The sequence below is a fragment of the Cervus elaphus genome, chromosome 6 (genome assembly GCF_910594005.1).
Source record: "Cervus elaphus chromosome 6, mCerEla1.1, whole genome shotgun sequence".
Lineage (NCBI taxonomy): Eukaryota > Metazoa > Chordata > Mammalia > Artiodactyla > Cervidae > Cervus > Cervus elaphus.
The window spans coordinates 45093444-45112137 of record NC_057820.1 but is presented as its reverse complement, the minus strand read 5'-3'; the positions used below and the strand labels follow the sequence as shown (position 1 = coordinate 45112137).

The following is an 18694-nucleotide window of genomic DNA, read 5'->3' as shown; positions in this document are numbered from 1 at the left end:
AAGATCTTTCAACCAGAGCATAAAAGCAAATTCTACCCATTTAATAGAGGCAAGTGAAAAGCTGTGAAGGTGTTTGAATGTGTCATTCTCTGCTTAACCCCCATACCCCAACAAATGTAGGTTGAGCTTTTCCCAAAATTTTACTCCTTGCTGAATGACCTGAGTTTGGAAATGGATGGAGACTTTTTTCTCTGGAGAAAGACGTATGCTTAGTCCTGAATGGCTTTCTCCGGGTCTTTTGGTGAGGTTCTTCAGCCTTCTGGTTTTTTGTTCTACCGTTCATGGGCTCTAGTCACTTGGCAGCAGAAAGGGCTGAACTGACTTTTCCTTCTCAGCATGCCCCTCACCTTACCCTGTCCTCTGACCCTACAGGGCTATCACATAAACCTTCAGGGAGGCAGCCCACTGGCCATGGCTCCTTGTTTCTGCAGAGCGTGAACAAGCATGTTAACCTAAGCCATAACTGGTACACACAACTGGTTTAGTTTTCCCTGACCTAGCAATCTGCTGCTGCTGCTAAATCACTTCAGTCGTGTCCGACTCTGTGCGGCCCCATAGACGGCAGCCCACCAGTCTCCCCCGTCCCTGGGATTCTCCAGGCAAGAACACTGGAGTGGGCTCTAGCAATCTGACTAAATACTTATTTCCCAAGCATCTACTTAATGAGAGCAGACTGTGGTAAAATACGTGATGTTTTTGAGTTACTGGAAAGTATAGTAATTAAAAAAAATTTTTTACACTTTTTGGGCTCTCAGTATTGTTTGCATTTAATCTGGTTTTTTTGCTTTGTTTTTTGTGTTTTTTTTGGATGCCACCACATTCTCATTGCTTGATTTTGATTAAATACTTGTAGGGTGGTGAAATTCTTCATCATAATTTCACCAATAATAAAATTACATGATATTTGTTTTCATTTCTCTCTTTCCCCCCATATTTCTTCAATAATTTATGTAGCAGTGTTAGAGGTTTATGATTTATCCCACAATTATCTCATATGAGTTTGGTGTTTCTGCCCATGTTGTAATGGAAAGTGTCTCACCAAAATGAACGTGAAAAAGACGCTTTGTTTGCAATTACAGAGCTAGTCCCAAGAGAGGGTACTATTCTGTCCCTAAACATGACTGTGAACCATTTATTAATTTGAATAAAAGGCTATGCTTTTAAAATATTAAACTCCATAAGTGCTAATTTGCTAAGTTGATTAGGGAGCATGCTGATAGATCAGCTTCAGCTCCAGAAAGCAATTAGTAAGGATGTTTTGAGTATATTGTTGTATGTAATCAGATTTTTAAAATCCATTCATCAATTTCCAAGAATATAACTGTATAACTGGAAACACTTGGGATCATGTAATCTGAATCTGTATTGTTTCGGGAGAGGGTTGGGATGGGACAAGAGCAGGAAGAGACAGAGAAAAGTGATCTTTAGGGGCTGGGAGTAGAATTTGGACAGAGTGGAGTGGTGTGCCGCACAAGACTTTAGGATGACCCCTACCTAGTTTTGAGTTGGGGCTCTACCACTTAACTTTCAAATGCCCCCCACTTTAACTCTGCCCGTATTTTCTCTTACAAGACACACACCCTCTAACTCCCAAGGCTGTAGAAGGGAGAAAGGCAACAGATTTTATACATGTGCCTGGTGTAGTGTTTGCACTTAACGGTTAATGTCTCATCAGTTTCTTAAATCATACTTTATAACAAGCCAGGTAGGATTTTTTGATTCTAATAATTCTTACACTTCATGAATTTGAAACTCTGTTCTATTACATAGGACATAAAACCATATTGACCAAACTAGACTATAGAAAACTACAGACGAACTAGTATTTCATGATGATTGTGACAGAAATCAGTGCAAATAATATCGCCTGTAATATTTCTATATTTTGCATTGTGTTTTATCTTTGAATTTATGACCTTGAGTACCTGAAAATTTAATGTAGCTTTCAGATAAAACATTTCCTCAAAACTAACTTAAATTAGCTTAAAGAATGACAGAGGGGCACCATTTATGATTCAGGTATTAGAACAAGATGGTGGTTTCCAGCTTGATTTCGTTTGGATGTTTTTTAAAATTTCACCTGAAAAATGTTTTTCTATTGATACAAAGGACAGTTGGACTTCATTTTTTTTTTTTTTTATTCTGAATCTGTAGGAAACGAAACAGTAAATATTCTAATGGCAACCTCATGTGGGGTATCAGTTGCATGTTAGATGCTCTCCGGAGGATAGCTACTCAGTAGGTGGTAGTGGTTTAGTCCGTAAGTCGTGTCCAACTTCTGCGACCTCATGGACTGTAGCCCACCAAGTTCCTCTGTCCATGGGGTTTTCCAGGCAAGAACACTGGAGTGGGTTGCTGTTTCCTTCTCTAAGGGATCTTCCCCACCCAGGGGTTAAACCTGTGTCTCCTGCATTGCAGGTGGATTCTTTACCAACAGAGATACTAGGGAAGCCTGGGGTGTAAATATATTTAACTAAATAGTACCATAGATAGTGAATGACAGTCTTAAATGTTATAACTCCATCTTCAATTTTGAAAAAGAAATAAAACAATAAGATTAAAACTCCTTCATAATTCCACTGACTTGCTATAACCATTTTTAGGGTTTGGTATATGGTTTATATTTGTGTATGCAACAGGACTTTAATTATACATATAACCTTAGGTTCTCTCTCTTTCTCATTTAAAGTATGTGGAGACTCTAGGGTATGCTACAGTAAGGAGCCAGCCTTGGCCTCTCACTGTGTGTATTCATGGTTAGGCTCTGCCTTTGGGTAGCCAGCTATATGGCTTTCCAGGACGTGGTTTCTTTTCTCATCTATAAATTAGGGGTTATAAGATTATATGCAGATGACACCACCCTTATGGCAGAAAGTGAAGAGGAACTAAAAAGCCTCTTGATGAAAGTGGAAGAGGAGACTGAAAAAGTTGGCTTAAAGCTCAACATTCAGGAAACTAAGATCATGGCATCCGGTCCCATCACTTCATGGGAAATAGATGGGGAAACAGTGGAAACAGTGTCAGACTTTATTTTTTGGGGCTCCAAAATCATTGCAGATGGTGACTGCAGCCATGAAATTAAAAGATGCTTCCTCTTTGGAAGGAAAGTTATGACCAACCTAGATAGCATATTAAAAAGCAGAGACATTACTTTGCCAACAAAGGTCTGTCTAGTCAAGGCTATGGTTTTTCCAGCGGTCATGTATGGATGTGAGAGTTGGACTGTGAAGAAAGCTGAGCACCAAAAAATGGATGCTTTTGAACTATGGTGTTGGAGAAGACTCTTGAGAGTCCCTTGGACTGCAAGGAGATCCAACCAGTCCATCCTAAAGGAGATCAGTCCTGGGTGTTCATTGGAAGGACTGATGCTGAAGCTGAAACTCCAGTACTTTGGCCACCTATGTGAACAGTTGACTCATTAGAAAAGACCCTGATGCTGGGAGGGATTGGGGGCAGGAGGAGAAGGGAACGACAGAGGATGAGATAGTTGGATGGCATCACCGACTTGATGGACATGAATTTGAGTGAACTCCAGGAGTTGGTGATGGACAGGGAGGCCTGGCGTGCTGTGATTGATGGGGTCGCAAAGAGTCGGACACGACTGAGCGACTGAACTGAACTGAAGGTTCTCTTTCAGTATTGCTGTAAAATTAAATATTTGTCATAATTAGTAAATAAAATACACTAAAGAACTTAAGGCAGTTCTTGACACAAAGTAAACATTCCATAAAAGAAGGTTATAAATATAATATTGGCAATTATTTTATTATGGTCTTTTTCAAGCTCTCCATTGTATTATTACATAACCATTTCTAAGGAATGTTTTATTTACTTAACCAGTTCTCCCTTTTCTCATTTTTAAGATTATTATGACTAGGATAAATAGCACTTCTTTTTTGCATGTAGGTATCTACCTCACTAAGAAGCGTTCTCTGGATTAAATTGAAAAATAGATAATTTTTAAAATGCTTTCTAAAGGAGTTGTGCCAAATTACAATGTGTAATTCAGCATGCTATTTTAATTACACTTGCAAAATTATTAAGTTTATTTCAAATTAGCTTTGCTAGTTTTCTATAGAAAGGATATAGATTATTTTTAACAGCTCTATTGAAGTTTTGCTATTTTTAATAAATGTGAAAAGGGATCCCCTATTTAAATTACTAGTTTATTTTTCCTTCTGTATTTTCATGTCTTCTTTGTCCTAATACCTTAATTAATTTTTCTATATATAGACATTTGAAAATGTTTATATATTCAGATTTGTCTTTTATAAGTTTTATTTCTTTGATTGCTTCTAAAAAGCCTGGAAAACTGCCCCCACCCCCAGCTTGGTCAAAGTTTAATAAAAGTCAATCTTGTTGTTTAGTTAAAAATATGGCTTAACTGTTAAAATGCTGTTCTGAATCATCTGTGATGTATGATATAAAAAGATATATTTATAAGTTTAGTTTTCTTTAAATACTAAATTACATTCTTGCAATATTTTTATTGAACACTGGGGCTATCTTCCCCTCCTTGATCTATGACATCTTCTTATCACATATACAGTTATATTGGGTCTAGGGAATGGGCTATTTAGTCCAAATAATTTTTAGCATAATATGCATCAGGACTGGTAGTTCTAAAAGACTTATCCAATGGTGATAGATCTTTAACAGAGTTGCTAAAGAGATAAAAATAAGAGAATAAACATTTCCAATGTGTGTCCTTTCTCATTTATGACTGTAATTCTCCAAGAGCAAAACAAAATGTAAAATGACTGGTTAAAATTCTTACTTGGCGTGTTAAGTGTATGCTAGGTCGCTTCAGTCTTATCCAACTCTGTGATCCCATGGACTACTCTGTCCATGGGATTCTCCAGGCAAGAATACTGGAGAGGGTTGCCATTTATTTCTCCAGGGGATCTTCCCAACTCAGGGATCGAACCCAGGTCTCCCGCATTGCCGGCAGATTCTTTAGCATCTGAGCCACCGGGGAAGTCCAAGAATACTGGAGTGGGTAGCCTATGCCTTCCCTAGGGGATCTTTCCAATCCAGGAATTGAACCAGGGTCTCCTGCATTGCAGGCAGATTCTTTACCAGCTTACTTGGCACTACCAGTTAACACTGGAAATCAGTCCAGTACCTTTATAATCCAAAAATGAAGCTGTGTTATTTGTTAAGATTTTTGCAGATAACAGTTCCTTTCTGTTTCATTCTGCTGTGGTTAGATAAAGGATTCATTAATATCTTCCCTATGATGAACACAACAGTATTTGTAAATGATGGAGAGAACGTGGATCTGGTTGTTGAGTATGAGGCATATCCCAAACCTGAACACCGACAGTGGATATATATGAACAGAACCTCCACTGATAAGTGGGACGATTATCCCAAGTCTGAGAATGAAAGTAACATCAGGTAAGAAAGGGGCCTTCTCCTGGCAATCACGCAGTTACACCTTTCCCCTTCTCTTCTTGTTGTTTGGCCACTAACTCATGTCTGACTTTGTTTTGACCCCATGGGCTTGTAGCCCCGCCAGGTTCCTCTGGCCATGGGATTTCCCAGGCAAGAATAATGGAGTGGGTTGCCATACCCTTCTCCAGGGGATCTTCCTGACCCAGGGATTGAAACCCCATCTCCTGCAGTGTAGGTGGATTCTTAACTACTACCTCATCCTGTTTCTGTAACCATCAGTGTATGAGAAAACACCTGGTACGGAAGGAAGTTTGGGGCTGCTCCCCGAGTCTTCATCCCTTCATTTTGCCATGTGTTTCAAGCACCCAGAAGAGTCCATGCCTCAGTTGTCTCATCTGTGAATTAGAGGACAGTCCTGTCCTGGAGTTCTGGGAATAGTTCAGAGCAGTCAATAGCATATACTAGGGCCACATTAAATAATTCTTTTCAGAGAAAGAGGCATGTTAGTGCCTTTAGTTACATTTTTAAAGCTAGAAGGAAACTTAAGAATCGTTAAGCATCTTTGGGTCAGGCAATGAACCCAAGTTTCTTTTACATCAGACTTCTCATTCGATTCTCAGATAAGTTTTATGTGCTTATTTCTGGCCATACGCTGTTCTCATTCCCTTATGTACATTAACTCAATAATTTTAGTCCTCACAAATGCTATGAGGAGGCACGCTTACTTCCCTTCTTTCTATAGAAGAGAAATTTGAGACTTTGACGAGTTAAGTAATCTCATCAAGAGCCGGTGGTTTGTAAGAGGTCGGTGCCTAGTTAGAATTGGTGTTTTTTTCCCCTGGTTGGGAGCTCTTGGCTATTGTAAGAATGTGGGTGAGAGAGGATACTGTCCTGGACCAAGGTCTAAGGGTTGGAGGGTGGATCGGGAGGAAGATGGACTGGTGGGTGTCCAGGCTTCCTCCTTAAAGGACTCGGTGACTGAAGGGGCAGGGAAGAGGGGGGAGTCTGGCTGGGGCAGCCGGGTTGGATGATAAGAGGCGATAGCATTCCAGGGGGAGGGAGAGGGGCAAATCCAGTGAACTGAGATAGGGGTTTGTTGAATTCAAACTTGCCTGTGGGATCTTGAGTGGAGATACTCAGGTAGAATGTTTCGTAGGTCGGGTTCCCTGGATGCAGCTCCTGAGAGTGGGATGCACAGGGACGGGCTTCATTAAGAAGAGAGAGACCCGGCAGAGAGTTGGGGAAGTAGGGTAGGGAGGGGAAAGGAGGTAAAAAGGATGCGGGTGAGCTGCAGTCCCGTCCTAGGGGCGCTTTGCACTGGGGGCCATGAACACAGGTCTGGAGAGGAAAGAAGCGTAGGACCGGGAGGTCTGGACTAGCGATCAGGATTTGAAAGTTGTAAGCGACAGTAAGTAGCTCAGAGGAGCGTGAATGCCCTGGGAGTGTATGCAGCGTGACAGGAACAAGCCACCCACGTGCAGAGTTGCTTGTGGCCCGTGGGGACCTAGGGCCACCCAGAGAGCTCCGTCTACCCTGGAGCCTATGTCACTAATTCCCTGATGGTTGTGCTGAACACAGCCACTTGTGATAACCTTGGTGTAAGACAGAAGCCCCGGTAGCACATGCTCCAGGGGCCACTTGGAAGAAACAGCAGGGGTGGGAGGAGAACCAGGAGATGCTGGTGTTGTCAGAATGAAGGCGAGGGCCATGGTATTGACCTTGCTGCATGGCCCTGAAGTGTCTGCTTTGAGACACCTTGGTGGAGAGGCCTGCCAGTCTGGGGTCTGGCCAGGCAGGTGAGTTCAGGACCCTGGTGAGAAGGGGGCTGAACGGAGGACCAGGGCGGGGAAGGGTGCTGGGCATAAGGACAGCACGGGACGAGGGTGAGGTTGCCTTGTGGCGAGAAAGCCTTTCCCCACCCTGTTCTCACATACCAGGCATTTGTCTCAATGAAATATTGGTGTGTGTTTGCATTTGTTAATACTGAATCACATGGGACGTATTTTTCCAAAATGGGCATGGATTTCCAGATGGAAACTGTGAAAAAGCCACACACTTCGAGGTAGGTGATCCACAGGTGACTGATGGGTTGTTCTTTTTTTGTAGATACGTAAGTGAACTTCATCTAACCAGATTAAAAGGGACTGAAGGAGGCACTTACACATTTCATGTGTCCAATTCTGATGTCAATTCTTCCGTGACATTTAATGTTTACGTGAACAGTGAGTAGAACAAATGGTTCCTTATCTTTTTATTTTTTATTCTTTTAAGTTGTGGCTGGTGTTTGCAACAGCTGCCGCCCCGAGTTCATTGTGTACTGGGTCAATAATGTTTCATGATAATTTTGACCTTAACAAAGACCTCGTGGTTTGGTGGTTGGAAGGATGTGTACAAAAACCGATTCCTTGTCCTACAATTCACTGACCACATGACCTTGTAGCTGGCGCTCAGATGCTGGGTGCTGCCCTTTGAAGTCAACAGAGGAGACATAGAAGTTAAAAATAACAACAGTTTGAGGGAGAATGTATTATTATTGATTGCTGAGATGGGGAGCCGGAGGTTGAATAGGAGCTGGATTATGGTTTTAGGTGGGAAAGAGGTGCTGTCAAGGCCCGACAAACGATTTCTTTGTTACAGCACCTTTTCTTGCAGGGTTAGGGTATTATTTTGTGTGAAGTGAATGCAGTATTGATCAGCTCAGGGTGTTCCTGCTGTGTGCTGTGCGGGGACTGGGGGAGGAGGGAGCCGGTGGTTTAAGGTGGGAGGACAACGTCTCTGTACAAAGGTTGAGCCGTAGAGGCTGTCCTCACCTGCTGGGACTTTTCTCAGGTGTACGACCTGCTCCTGGCTCTACTGTGAGGTCACCTGCATTTCCCAGGAAGAGGAGCAGGTGCCCACCACACCACACCAGCAGGGGACCAAAGTCTGGAGGCCTCCAAAGACATGAGGTCCCAAGGGACAGTCCACAAAATGACCGTCAGAGTTAGCTATCTGGAGTGCACTGGTGGCGGGTTTGGGGGGGGGAGCGGGTAAGATGACAACCTGGAACGTTCCCTGGAAAGCAACTTAGTAATGACTGAGCCCTTCATATGTGTTGGGCTGCAGGAGAGGAGCCATTTCCCCATCTTCCAGGAGCTTCCTACTTGCTATGTGGAATGACTCTCCATCATTACCTCTGTGATGGTGCCGCTCACTAGCATGGTGGGGTGGGGAGCATGATCCCCTTACAAATGAAGACCGGAAACAGCTAGCGAGTGATATTCAAGACAAGTTTTTGGTTGCTAATCTGGAGTCTTTTGTCTATTCCAGCATTTCCAAAATTGTATTTCCTGAGCAAGGTGTTAACGTGTATTTAGATAAAGAGCATCATATCCGCATACAGATTTTTCTGAGCTACAGACTTTCTCAGCATCCTTGATACACTAATGTATATTTTGCCTGCTCAGAAGGAGGTGTGAGATTGAGCATATATCTCGAATTTGTATGACCACAAAACTGCTTTTCCCAGGGAAACATGTTAATTAACATCTCGGTTCTTCAGAACAGTTTTGATTACATGGTATTCTCATTGGCCTGCAATTCAGGTATCTCTAGATTAATTCAGATGTTAATCAGAGACTAGTGTATTACACATGGGCAAAATTGCCTTCTTCTGAGAAATCTTCATGTTCAAGTAATTGAAGAGATGATTGCAGGTGAATCAATATCCTTGCAAACATCATATGCATTACTGTCTATGCAGAACTTTATTTTAGGCGTTCTAGTGCAGTGCTTCTCAAACTATGGTCAAGGACCTTGTGTATTTGTAGTTTCCAATTTGTTCTCAATCAATGTTTCTTAATGAAATACAGAAAGAACCAGTCACTAGAATGCAGAGATGGAAAAGAACAAAGATATATAAAATCCCAGAATGGATCTTTTTTTTAATCCTAGACTCAACAGATATAATTAGTGAAATTGCTCCTTCTCAATGCTTAGTCTTGGCTTCTGTGCTTACATAGTGTACACCAGAACTAGCAGATTGTGGCCATGGTCTACTCCACAGGCCTCACTTTGAGAAGCTGAGTTGTTGGGAATTTTCTAAAATTGTGTCATTTGTATCCATCTCTCCCTGGCTTCAAGGCTCATTAAGATCTCTCTCCCCTTTTTCCTGCTTCTATTTGCCAGTATGTGGCCTGCCAGTCAGTCATGAGTCATTGACCTTAGAAAGACATCTCTGAAGTCACCCTTACTTTTCTCTGGGTGACAAAATTGCTATGTTTTTACTTACCAGCCTAATTTGCCTTCCAACAGGATCCGTATTGATCACCTCTGCTGGTGAATTAATGCCTGTTGAGACTAGAGAGGAAATGGCCTGAACCTTCCCAAATGATCCTCTTCTTGGGTTCCCTGTAACTCTGGGGCCTGGGTCACAGATACTTCCAGCACGGGCTGAGCCCCTGCTTCAAGGCCCTGGGCACACGGGTGACGGTGTGCAGTGGGTCCTCGCGTTGGCTCAGCTCTTCAGGGGTCTCTCTGTTCATCGAAGTCGCTTTATTACAGACACTAAGCTGACTAAAGGCATTTCCTTCACTTACCTAGCACGTTGGAGTTCTTGATCTCCAGATGCTTTGACAGAGGTAGCATTTTTGTGTGAATACTTTATCTGTTTCTTAGAAACTGTGTCCCAATTGCCCTTCACAGATATAATTAGCTAATTTCTTTGCTGACTTTTTATTTTTTGGATTAAAAAAAAAAAAAAAAAACTAGTTGATGCTATCAGGGGGCAAGATTTTTTTTATGTTAAATTTAAAATCAAAAGCTAAAAATTTTAAAATTTAAACTTAGACCAGTTGTGTCCATTTTGACATATTATTTTAGCAAGCCAAATGCATATGTAGATCTGCTGTGTGGTCTATTCTGTAAATAAACTGAGCCCCAAGGGTGAAAGGAACTGTGCTCTGCAGAAACTAGAATGAATAAAAATCAGAATAATAAATGCATGCTGTTAGCGTAGAAATTCAGGCTACTTTTAGTGACAGGGATGCATAATTGCTTAATAGATTCAGCCATGAGAAATGCTCAAGGAAATCCTTGATTTCAGTAGTTAAACATTTGGTAGTTGAAGACTTCATTTGCTTTGAAAATTTGAGAATATTGTACATGTGTGTGTTTGTGTTTTAATCACTTATGTGGGAGGCTTTAAGAGAAAGCTATGTACATTTAAACTTTAAAATGTTTTAGTACTGTTTTTAGCTTCTCTAACAAGACGTGATTTGCATGGGTCTGTTGACTCCGTGATCTTAAAGGTGGTTTGTAATGGCCAAAAACTGAAACAAACAAATCAGTAATTCTTTGCCTTGAACTTGCATTGCTATAATTATTCTTGAATTGCTTATTAAAGATGTATATAGAAGTCAGATTCTTAATTCTAAAAGAAAGTTTCATATCTTTGATGAAAACGGCCATTTGTTTCTGTTTCAGATCAAAATTTGGTGAAAAATAAGGTTTTAGGAACTATAAGGCTACCCAAAAGTGTTTTCTTAATATTCCTTACTCTTTCCAAGATTCCTGCAGGTGTTAGAAAAAGTGATAAGACCAAGATTCTGTAGGTTAGGTAGCCTGTGATGGTACATTAGAAATGTGTGGTCTCTTTGATGACAGAAAGACTTTAATGGTTGCTAGAGAGAAGGGATAGTTAGGGAGATAGATAGGGAGTTTGGGATGGACATGTGTACTCTGCTATAGTTAAAATATATAAGCAACAAGAACCTACTGTATACCACATGCAGCTCTGCTCGATGTTATGTGGCAGCCTGGATGGGAGGAGAGTTTGGAGGAGAATGGATACATATATTGGAGAAGGGAATGGCAGTCCATTCCAGTGTTCTTGTCTGGAGAATCCTGTGGACAGAGGGACCTGGTGGGTTACAGTCCACAGGGTCGCACAGAGTCAGACACGACTGAAGTGACTTCTTAGCAGGGCGTGGATACATGTAAATATATGACTGAGTCCCTTCAGTGTTCACCTGGAACTATCACAATATTGTTTCAAGTATACCCCAATAGAAAATAAAAAGGTTAAATTTTTTAAAAATGCAAAAAAATATAATTATAGAAATCTTACAAATTAGCAAAGAAAAGGCGGGGGGGCGGAGAGAAACTTATGATCTCTTTGGTAATAATAAATGTCATACAATAAAGGTTTTTACCAGATCTAGGACAAATGAAAGGCCAAACATGTATTTTAACCCTAATTAATCCTGATTCTCGACTTTTCTGTCTCTCTCTCTCTCACACACATACACACGCATGCACACACACACACACCACATTTTTTTTTATTCATTCATCCACTGAAGGAGATTTGCATTGTTTTTATACTTTGATTGTTGTAAAAATTACTGCAGTGAATGTGGGAGTACAGATATCCTAGATAAGAAAAAGTTCTGTGTTGCTTTCCATGATGGATATACCAATTTATGTTCCCACCGTCCCGTTACATTAAGGAACCTGGAGTTTTGTTTTCTCCACATTCTTGCCTATGCTTGTTATCATTTGATTTTTTGATGATATCCAGGTTGACAGGTTTGAGGTGACAGCTCATTGCAGTCTGATTTGCCAGTAGCCTAGAATGGCACTAGTAGTGTTATATCAGTAAAAGGTTATCTGGTAGCTTTTCGAGATCCACATTATGAATTTAAAATTTGTAGCAAATGGTATTTGGAGATTTCTTTTCAGTCTCAAAGATCTTCTGTCCTTTAATGACAGACCTACTTCGGCTTCCCTGGTGCCTCAGACCGTAAAGAATCTGCCTGCAACGTAAGAGACCCATGTTTGATCCCAGGGTCAGGAAGATCCCCGGAGAAGGGCATGGCAACCCACTCCAGTATTCTTGCCTGGGGAATCCCGTGGACAGAGGAGCCTGGCGGGTCACAGTCTGTGGGGCTGCAAAAAGTCGGACACGACTGAGTGACTGACACTTGCACTTTCACAAGTTGAGTGAGAGAATGGTGGTACTCAGGTGGTGGTGCAGAATGGCCAGCAGGACAAGAAAAGTCTGGAGAATGAAAAGGCTTGCCTTTCATCTTTGGGCTTACATGGAACACAGATGATGTTAAGCTCGATTGGATGACTGCTGAACTCTACACCAAATTCTCAGAATCACCAGTTTCCCTTCATTTATGGCAGAGTGTTAACAGAGGGGTTGAAACAATTTAAGGAAATGCTAACTAATGCATTATTTCTAAACCACTGCATCACATAATTAACATCCTGTCTGGTGTAAGCGACTATTTATAGATCATACAGTATACCCAAATCAGTCAAAGTAATAAATCATTCAGAATGAGGCCTTTCGATGGGAATGTTCCCCTTTGACCACATCTGCAGAATCTGGGCTGCTTTTTACATATTTGTGGTCATTGTTATTATTTAGTCGTTAAGTCGTGTCTGACTCTTATGCAACCCCATGGACTATACCCCAACAGGCTCCTCTGTCCATGGGATTTCTCAGGCAAGAATACTGGAGTGGATTGCCATTCCATTCTGCAGGGGATCTCCCCAACCCAGGGACTGAACCCACATCTCCTGGGTTTCCTGCATTGGCAGGCAGATTATTTTACCACTGAGCCACCTGGGAAGCCACCTTCTCCAAGGGATCTTCCCAACCCAGAGATCAAACCCACGTGTCTTACAGATTCTTAACCACTGAGCCACCAGGGAAGCCCGTTTGTGGTCATAGTTAGATCCAGTTATGGATGGCTCCATCCTTCCAGGGAGAAGCTCCCCAAGGTAGAACACCTTGCAACACCTTGGGCAGCCCACCATTTGCCACAGGTGCATGTTGGGCTGTCAGGACAGCCTTGGAGCTAGATGGGTTTGGATAGCCTGCTTGCCAACCATTTGAGTCCCCCTCCTGGCTGCAAGTCTCTGATTATATTTCAGGTAAAAGCAATACTATCGGGTTTGGGGCACCTTTCCAGATCTTCGTGAGTCAAGAGAGCAGAGTTGCTAGGACTTTGCCTTTTTGGAAGATGGACATGTTTTCCAACCTCTTAACCATTTTTAAAAGTGATAAAACCTTCCAAACATTTGAGTGTCCAAACCTTACTTGTGTTAGAGGCTAAAATTTTGAGACTTAATGCTGACACACTTGTCAAAGTTTTGCTTGAGAGGCTTTGCTTTTTTTAGTATTTTCTTTTTTCTGGCTAGGTGGATTCTATTTGACCTACTTCTGTGTTAAATTATTGGAGTTCTTCAACATTAAATAAAGCTAGTGCTACAAAGATAAGTGCTAAATAAATCAGAACTCCTTTCTGATTTATTTACTTGCTTTTCAGAGTTTGCTGTAAGGCTACCACAGTATACCCAGAATGAGGCCTGGTTTGTGCAAACACTTACATACATTTGTTTTTAGATTAAAACAATGTTTTCCTATTATTTACTTGCTTTTCAGAGTTTGCTGTAAGACTACCACAGTATACCCAGAATGAGGCCTGGTTTGTGCAAACACTTACATACATTTGTTTTTAGATTAAAACAATGTTTTCCTATTACAAAATTGTTATATGACGGGTATGATAACTTGAAATTAAAAGTAGGCAAAAATAAGAATGAAATAAGTTTTAATTCTACCTTTTAAAGTAGATTTACATTTTATGGATTACCAGTGCTAATGTATCTATTAATACATATCTTTACAGACCACTTAAGAAAACTTGTTTTTGGGGGATGACAAAAATGAAGTTCTTTTGCCCCGCCTTGTGTTTTGGTGCTGAACAGTGATGCGTCGTGAGCCGTTTCCAGCCCGTAGCATTTCTCCTCAGCGCTCTGCTTAGGTGCTCAGTCGTATCCGACTGTGACCCCAGCCCACAAGGCTCCTCTGTCTATGAGGATTCTCCAGGCAAGAAGACTGGAGTGGGTTGCCATGCCCTCTTCAGGGGATCTTCCCAACCCAGGGATCGAACCCAGGTCTCCTGCATTGCAGGCAGATTCTTTACCATCTGAGCCACCTGGGAAGCCCAAATATTACTTTGGTATCTCCTTGCATGGATATTTCATTATTTCCTTAGCCAGTATCTGATACCGTTTTGAGACATTGTGCTGTATGAGGTGGAACTCTGAAATGATGTGATTGAATTTTAAAGGAAATCTATTAAATGATTATTTAAAGTTTATAATTATCTTATTTTATCTCAAATGAGCAACCTTACTTTACTGGCAGGAAGTCAATGAGGCTATCATCTGTCATTGTCTTTCATGCTCCTATATCTTGAACATATGTCTAAGAAGATACGCTGTGCTGGCTTGCAGGACAATTCCAAATTAAGGAATAATGTTAGTATGGGTAGCTAATCTATGTAAAAATAGTTTCTTGTCTTTCTGCATTAATTTTTTTTATAGGTAATTTGAGATACTTGACAGTATCTGAAGTCTGTTTTTATTTTCTTTTCCTGAACTTGAAATGAGTTTTTGTTCTTAAATTGCTTGGGAGTTATGAGTGTTGTTTTTGATGTGACACTTTAATATCTCCTCCTTATGCAGAGGATCTCTGTGGATGCAAGAATTGCTATAGACATTTAAACTGGAAGAATAAAGGAATATCATGGCAACCTAATTTTAAAGCAGAGTTTGAGTCTTTTATATTTTGAAAAAATTCAGGCGTATTGGCATCATTTTTCTTTCATGTCTCCTAAGAAAGTTGGTGGTCTGGCTGGGTGTGTAGCTAGTTTGGGGAATCTGTTCAATCACTGAACTGATTAGAGAGCAAGGTGACTTATCTAGATCGTTAGGCCCTTTGGTGGTGTGATCTGGTCGTTATTTCATGTTTATGGTGTGAAAGCAGGAGAAGAGGTTTGTAACTGCATACTTCAGTGTTCCTGGGCCTTCCATGGTGGCCCACACAGTAAAGAATCTACCTGCAATGCAGGAGACCCGGGTTCATTCCCTAGGCCTGGAAGATCTCCTGGAGAAGGGAATGGCCACTCACTCCAGTATTCTTGCCTAGAGAATTCCATGAATCTGGTGGGCTACAGTCCATGGGGTCAGAGTCTGACCCAACCGAGACACTTTCACTTTTTCACTTTCAAACTTCAGCTAGAATTGACCCTGGCCCTGGGACATACTTTTCTAAAAATAGCCTGAGTAGTCCCTTTCATATGAGTGGAACTGCTGCTCTGTGGAAATTTCCTTTCCAATTGAGCCCCATGTGTTTTTACGTCAAATTAGTCCCCTTCGGTTACAGATGTATACACGGTCACCTATAATGTATAGTGGAAATTTAAATTAACCCAAGAATAGGTATGTAATTTTTCCACGGGCATTGTGTTAACCCTTCTCTTCCACTTCTTAATTAATGTGGCAAAATGAATCCACTACTTTACACAGAGTAGAAAAATAGCACTTTATCACATGTCTGCACTGCCAGGCAGCAAGTTGGACTGCGCTGTAACGTGTATACACATCCCCCCACCCCCACCCCCGGGTCACCGGTGATGTGCTCCTTAAATTGAGCACAGTGATTCTGGCTGAGGAGGGCTTTCTCCAAGTAGTTTCGTCATTTTTTGTAAACCTAACTTCCAGGATAGGGAGATCTTTTTGATGGCTGTTTAGAATAAGGATTGACAAATTTCTGGCCAGATTTGACAAGTATCCTGTTTCTGAATAGCTCATGATCTAAGAATTTCTTTATTTCTTTGGGATGGATGGGAGGTAGGAATGATTTTAAAAACAAGATTTGTGAGATGTGAAAAAGTCAAATTTCAGTGTGCGTGAATAAAATTGTAGCGGAACACAGCCTTGCACATTTGCATACACATCTGTGGCTACATTTGTGGCAGAACTGAGTGTGTGTGAGAGAGACTCATAACCCCTATAATGTGAAATATTTAGTTTCACCTTCCGCATTAAAAGTTTGCATACTTTTTCATTTAGGACATCACTTTATTAGGATAATTTTTTTTTTTTTAATGATAGACATTCTGCAAAACATAACTGGAGGCAGAAGACTGTAGTTGAAGTTTTGTTTAGTTGGTTCAATGAATTTCTGTTAAAGTGCTCACACACCAGTTTCTGGATGTCTTTAAGAATGTATAAAACAAAGTGTAATTTCTTAAATTTTTATTGAAATGTGGTTGATATACAGTGTTGTGTTAGTTCTGGTGTACGGCAGAGTGTTTCAGTTCTGTGTGTGTGTGTATATATTCTTTCTCATATTCTTTTCCATTATGATTTGTCGCAGGATATTGAATATAATTCCCTATGCTATACAGTAGGATCTTGTCGTTTATTTTGTATATATTAGTATCCAAAATGTACTTTCAAAATATCTGTTCTGGAGATTTTTTTTTTTAAGTATAATACTCCTTTTATAGGTAAAAGTTAACCCGAGTTTTTTAAATACTTTCTTAATTGATTTAAATTCCTATATTATAATGATATTATGGCAGGGATGTGTATTTGACCCAGATCCAAATCAGGATAGTGACAATTGCTACAAAGCATCACTGTGTTGTGTTAAACGTCATCAGACCTACAATTGTAGAAACAAATCCATCCTTATGGTTCCTCTTCATTTAGTCTTTTGTTATATGGACACTTGGGCTTCCCAGGTGGTTCAGTGGTGAAGAATCCACCTGCCAATGCAGGAGATGCAGTTTCCATCCCTGGGTCAGAAAGATCCCCTGGAGAGGGAAATGGCAACCCTCTCCAGTATTCTTGCCTGGAAAATCCCATGGACAGAGGAGCCTGGTGGGCTACAGTCCCTGGTGTCACAGAGTTGGACACATACATGTACACACACACACACGCACACACACACACATATGGACACTAACGTCTGTGTTCTTTGCTGATTAGAGAGTGTGGGCAGATGTGTGTTTGTAGCAAGAGTTGGTGGAGTCGGTTAGGGTGAGCCAAAAACTATTATGCTCATCTCTTTCCCATCAGTTACTTGTATACCTCCTCCCATCCCCAGCCCCCCAGCTCCCATCATCTATCATCTATCATATGCTGTGTTCTTTAGAATTCAACTTGTTCTTGCCTTCCGTATGGACCTGATGGTGGTGAAAAGGAATATATTTTAAGATCATATATCTGTGGGATAAATCAGCAAGTGGTTGGGATTTTTAATTGCATGAGCAATAAATTCTCAGAAGAGTTAAAGCACTCTGAAATCTGCCTACGAGCTGATCAGTGTTGTCGTAGATGCAAGATGACTCAGGTCCACAGTGCTTTGAAAGGAGACGAGACTATTTTTTTTTATCTCTACAGGAAATACATAACTTACACACCTCTTAGGCTTATCTAAACCTCCAACTTGGGAGGATTTAGGGAATGTGTCATTTGGTATACTGCTGATTGCAGAATATCTAAGAAAACACAGCTCAGATTTAACCTGGCGAATTGCAGGGAGTTATGTATCTTTAAAAGCAAAATGTATATTTAATGACTTAGACGGTGCGTTGAGGCACTTACAAAATGCAGATGAGCCCAGATTTTCATTTTTAGGAATCAGAATTATACCTAGCTCATTCTTTATGCATTAAACATGTTCCTTGTGCAACTTGCCACGTATAGCCCAAGCTGTACTCATGTAATTTAGCCCTTTCAGAATGAAGTCTCTTGTCACCAGCATTAGGGACGGGGCTGGAATTAGGATGAGGCAAGAGAGATGCCTAGGGTGCAGAATTTAAGGAGGTGCTCACTCTTGGTGTCTACCTGAGTCTACAGGCTCTGGAGGATGAGAGCCTTCTTAAATTCCTCACCTTAGGTGTTTTTCTTGCCACATCCTTGTCCTGGCCCTGATGGGGTCCCTTGAAGATTCTCTAAAATAACCCCACTTCTTGGTCAGATTCTCAAATTACTTAACCTTGGGGGAGGTGAGGTAGGCCAGAAATGTGCTTTTTAACCTCATCTCTCTGTGCTTCAAATGCACCTTGAAGTTTCACGGGCTCTCTGAGCTTGGTTGGCCAGCCTACGGGCCAACAGGACAAAAGCTGCTTGGCTTGCCTCAGGTTATAGTTGGGATGGTAGCTTAAAAATGTGCCTGACTAACCAGCACACAGGAGCAAGTAGGCCAGCCGGACCACACTGTTGGCCAGCTCTGGCCATTGCATAACTGCTACCAGGTGTCACGCTGGAAGGCTTGGATCTTAGGGCACTTGTAACCAAAGCTAAATGTAATTGATTGTGTAATTTTCAGCTGTTCCAATTTTTAAAATTAAAAATGTTTTACAAGTTTATTATTAGCTGTGTTCATTGTAAAAAAAAAATTAGAAAATAAGTCAAAAGAATGAAACAGATATTTATGTATAAC

General features: G+C 41.0%; 1 protein-coding gene across 5 annotated transcripts in view; it reads left to right on the top strand.

Moving 5' to 3' along the window:
* The window catches only part of KIT (KIT proto-oncogene, receptor tyrosine kinase), a 90361-nt gene that overhangs the window by 52447 nt on the left and 19220 nt on the right, over nucleotides 1–18694 (top strand). For all 5 annotated transcript variants that reach the window (XM_043906740.1, XM_043906738.1, XM_043906742.1 and 2 more), the window contains 2 exons: nucleotides 5211–5400; nucleotides 7504–7619. In XM_043906740.1, coding sequence (XP_043762675.1) covers nucleotides 5211–5400; nucleotides 7504–7619 — 306 coding nt within the window. The remainder of the gene's footprint in view (nucleotides 1–5210; nucleotides 5401–7503; nucleotides 7620–18694) is intronic.